Raw genomic sequence first — 3969 nt, 5'->3', positions numbered from 1 at the left:
AGAGCACCTAATGGAAACAAATATCTTGACATATTAGGTTGCTGTTTGATTAGGTTAGCTTAGTTGAATTAGGTGGTTAGGTAGTCAATTGATTTTGTAGTGGATTTAGGTTTGAACTCTGATGTTTATTCTATCTGAAATTGATTTTTCTTTGCTGGTAATGACTTGCCCTGTTCTAATTTAGTTTCATGCTGCTGGTTTATTGATCTGTCTTGTGCTAAATTAGTTTGCTTGGTGCTGTTGATTAGGTTTAAACTGTTATTGATCCTATGTTGTTGTTTCACTGATTTACTTTTGTGCTAAACTGGTTTATATGATGCTGCTGCATAGTATTATTGCTGCCTTGTTCTTGTGTTGGCTACTGCTACTTAATTTGTACCTTGAAGCAATGACTTTGCCCAAAGTTGAAATCTCAGTTCAGAAATAATAATGTTATATTATTGTAATTATAGTTAGTATATAATATAAACTAATTATTGTTTGATATAAACTAATTATCAACGAAGGTTGCGACAAGCTGTTTTGACTACACCTTGAATAGATACTCAAGAATTTTCCAAGACTATTACAAAGTGAAAGAAATACCAAGACCCATTCAAAATAATTAAATGGAAGATGCGTATTTTGAATTTTAAGTTCAAACCCCATTTTTGGGTCTCCTTTTTGACATGTTCACTTGCTTTATGTTTCACCCTTTTAATGTATTAAACAATAATGCTTATGTCATTTTCTTCTATCTATTTTTATAAGTAACTTGATTAACCTTCTACTTGATTATCAATTATCATAACTCAGATCTTATTACATACTCTAATTAACCATAACCTCCTTTTAATGTCAAAATCAAGTGTATAAAAAAAATTATTTATTAATAAATTTAAATAAAAATTCAGGTACAGTTAATTTCGTATAAAACTTAAATTGAAAGACCAATTTTAAAGATTAATCCTCTTAATATTAGTTTTATTTTTTCATATATATAAAACTTAAATTTAAAGACCACAAATTCAAAAAGAAAACAAAGATAGGAAGATAAGTGTATCTAAATTTTTTTTATTAAAAATAGGGAGATTTAAACTCACAACTTCTTAAGTGAATATGAGAAAACTATATTATTTGGACTATAATTCATTGGCAAGTGTATCTAAGTTTATACTTGAACTATTTTATGCTAGACTCGTGCGTGCAATTTATGCTTTCGCTCAGGTAATGTACTGTTCTGTCTTACATGTTAGTGTATTAACTTTGCTATATCCTGGGTTTATCTGCTTCCCCAAATTGATTTGATTTGCTAAATATGTTGTAAGTAAGTACTGTTCGAAACCTCTAGTTAAATTAATAGTATGCTTTTGGTTGCTGTTTGATTAGGTTAGCTTAGTTGAATTAGGTGGTTAGGTACTCAATTGATTTTGTAGTGGATTTGGGTTTGAACTTTGATGTTTATTCTATCTGAAATTGGTTTTCCTGTGCTCGTAATGACTTGCCATGTTCTAATTTAGTTTCCTGCTGCTGCTTCATTGATCTGTCCTGTGCTAAATTAGTTTGTTTGGTGCTGTTGATTAGGTTTAAACTGTTATTGATCCTATGTTGTTGTTTCATTGTTTTACTTTTGTGCTAAACTGGTTTATATGATGCTACTGCATAGTATTATTACTGCCTTATTCTTGTGTTGGCTGCTACTGGAATGAACAAATTCTGAATTATTTGTGCAGTAGTGATAACTTTAATGAATTTTTGAGTCTAAGCTATCACTACTGCTGCATTCTTGCAATAGCTGCTGTTTGAAGTGAATGATGGTTGTGAATAATTCTTGAGTGTTGCTGTGGATGAATGTTTCTCTTCTTTTGCTGCATATGTATTGCATCATCAAAAGCATTTTTGCAAGATATCTAACATGTTTATTTCTTTTACGTGCAGGAAGACAAGATGTGATGAAGAAAATATGTTCCATACAAATATCACATGAGATGGGTCTTACCACCTTAGTTATGTAAATGTAATATTTTGATGTGTTATGTACTTTTTGAGGTATTACATGTAATTGAAAAAATTTTACTCTATTTTGATTTGTGTTGTTTAGACTAAAAATTAAACATATCTATCTTATAATGAAACTTTTATGATTTAGATTTCTTGAATTTCTTATTTTTAGATTTATTTTGTGATTATTATCATTTTGGGATGTGATTATAATTTAAAAAAATTGAATCTCATAAACAACAACAGGCTATAGTCACCGTTTTAAAAAACTGTGACCATAGAGGCTATGGCTACGGTGAAAAACCGTGACCATAGATAGGCTATGGTCACGGTTTTAAGGAGGGGTGACCATAGAGGCTATAACCACGGTGAAAAACCGTGACCATAGATAGGCTATGGTAACGGTTTTAAGGAGGGTGACCATAGAGTCTATGGCCACGGTGGAAAACCGTGATCATAGATATGGCTATGGTCACGGTTTTAGGTGGGGTGACCATAGAGTCTATGGCCACGGTGAAAACCGTGACCATAGATAGGGCTATGGTCACGGTTTTAAGGAAGGGTGACCATAGAGTCTATGGCCACGGTGAAAACCGTGACCATAGCCTTATCTATGGTCACGGTTTTAAGGAGGGGTGACCATAGATAAGGCTATGGTAACATTTTTTTACCGTGACTATAGATTAACCTATGGTCACGGTAAAAAAAACGTGGCCTAAAGTATCAGATTTTGAAAATTGAAACCGTGACCATAAAAACTGTGACTATAGACCTATGGCTACGAGAGAATAGGCCACGGTAAAAAACCGTGACCATAGGTCCAAAACCGTGACCATAGATCTGTGGTCACCCTTTTTACTAGCTACCGTGACCATAGGCTTTTTTTTTGTAGTGTGGATAACTGTGTTTCTAAATCTAACTTTACTTTTTAAAATTTTGAAAATAGATTTTTTTTTAAATTTTTGAAAAAATATTCAAATTGATTGTATATAGAATTGGTTAGTTATACTTTTTCTAAAAATAAAGAATAATTTTAAAAACAATGGCTAATAAATAGTTGGTTACTACCATGCAAATTTTCATTACTACCTTTTCCGAACAAGTTTTCTTCAATAACCACAAATCATAGCTCGCTTTCATTGCGATCTTCACCTCCGACTCCATGATATGCTTCAGTATCTCTGTCTGGTTGGTAGAGAGGATCCCCAAGGTGGCCAATTTACGCACATAGCGCCAATAGGCGCTGTAACGGCAGAACCCTATCATTGAAAAATTGTAACCCAACACCTCAAAGGCAATGCCTGTAGGCCTGCTAGCAAACGCCTTGTCGTTAATTGTGAAACACTCTTTGGCCATCTCCTTGCTGCTCACAACCAAAGTCTTGTGAACTCCGAGTCGTATGGCGAAAATTGGTCCGTACTTTTTGGCCATTTCGCCTAGCGTCACGTGAGGTGGTTGTGAGCCGCCAAAAAGGTGGAGGTGCCCTATTAAAGGCCATGCACCACCAGCCTCCAGTGGTGATTTGGATGGGCCTTTGCGATTTCTTGTTATGACAGATAGTGTGTAAAGAAATAGTAGAAGGGCGAGTATGGTGAACGTGGTTGATTGGAATGGGAGATTTTCAATAATCGATGGGTTCGAAGACATGTTTGGTTAAGTTGTTGGATAAGATATTAACTAATTGGGGCGACTATCTATATATAGTATTACGTGTTCACCATTATGTAATGAGCGCAAGATATTTTTCTTATTCTTCTTTGGGATTGATTTTTCGTATTTGGAGTGTAAAAAGTCAAACTTACTTTGTGGTTCAAGAGGAAAAAAAAGGATGTGTAATGAATACTTTTTAATTTCAGATCTATCCAATTTTTCTGAATAATTTATGCATTCATAGAATTAAACTTTGTACGTATATATAAATATGTAATATTACGGTCTTTTTAGGAAAACATAAAATAACCAACAATAAAAAAAAACTTTTGCTCATAA

At 33.5% G+C, this 3969-nt stretch overlaps 1 protein-coding gene and 1 long non-coding RNA gene across 2 annotated transcripts in view; one reads left to right on the top strand and one right to left on the bottom strand.

Annotated features, from left to right (window-relative positions):
- Nucleotides 1-2132, top strand: part of LOC107625346 — a 5159-nt gene extending 3027 nt beyond the window's left edge. Inside the window, exon 2 of the long non-coding RNA XR_001617215.2 lies at nucleotides 1918-2132. This is a non-coding gene — a long non-coding RNA (uncharacterized LOC107625346). The remainder of the gene's footprint in view (nucleotides 1-1917) is intronic.
- LOC107625345 (cytochrome P450 CYP82D47) overlaps nucleotides 1-3756 on the bottom strand; it is a 20437-nt gene extending 16681 nt beyond the window's left edge. The window contains exon 1 of the mRNA XM_016327967.2: nucleotides 3070-3756. Within this exon, the coding sequence (XP_016183453.1) occupies nucleotides 3070-3627 (558 nt within the window). The 5' untranslated portion in view covers nucleotides 3628-3756. The remainder of the gene's footprint in view (nucleotides 1-3069) is intronic.

Source organism: Arachis ipaensis, chromosome B02 (genome assembly GCF_000816755.2).
Source record: "Arachis ipaensis cultivar K30076 chromosome B02, Araip1.1, whole genome shotgun sequence".
NCBI classification, from domain to species: domain Eukaryota; kingdom Viridiplantae; phylum Streptophyta; class Magnoliopsida; order Fabales; family Fabaceae; genus Arachis; species Arachis ipaensis.
Note: the sequence above shows the minus strand (reverse complement) of the source record. Positions and strands in the feature narration are given on the sequence as shown.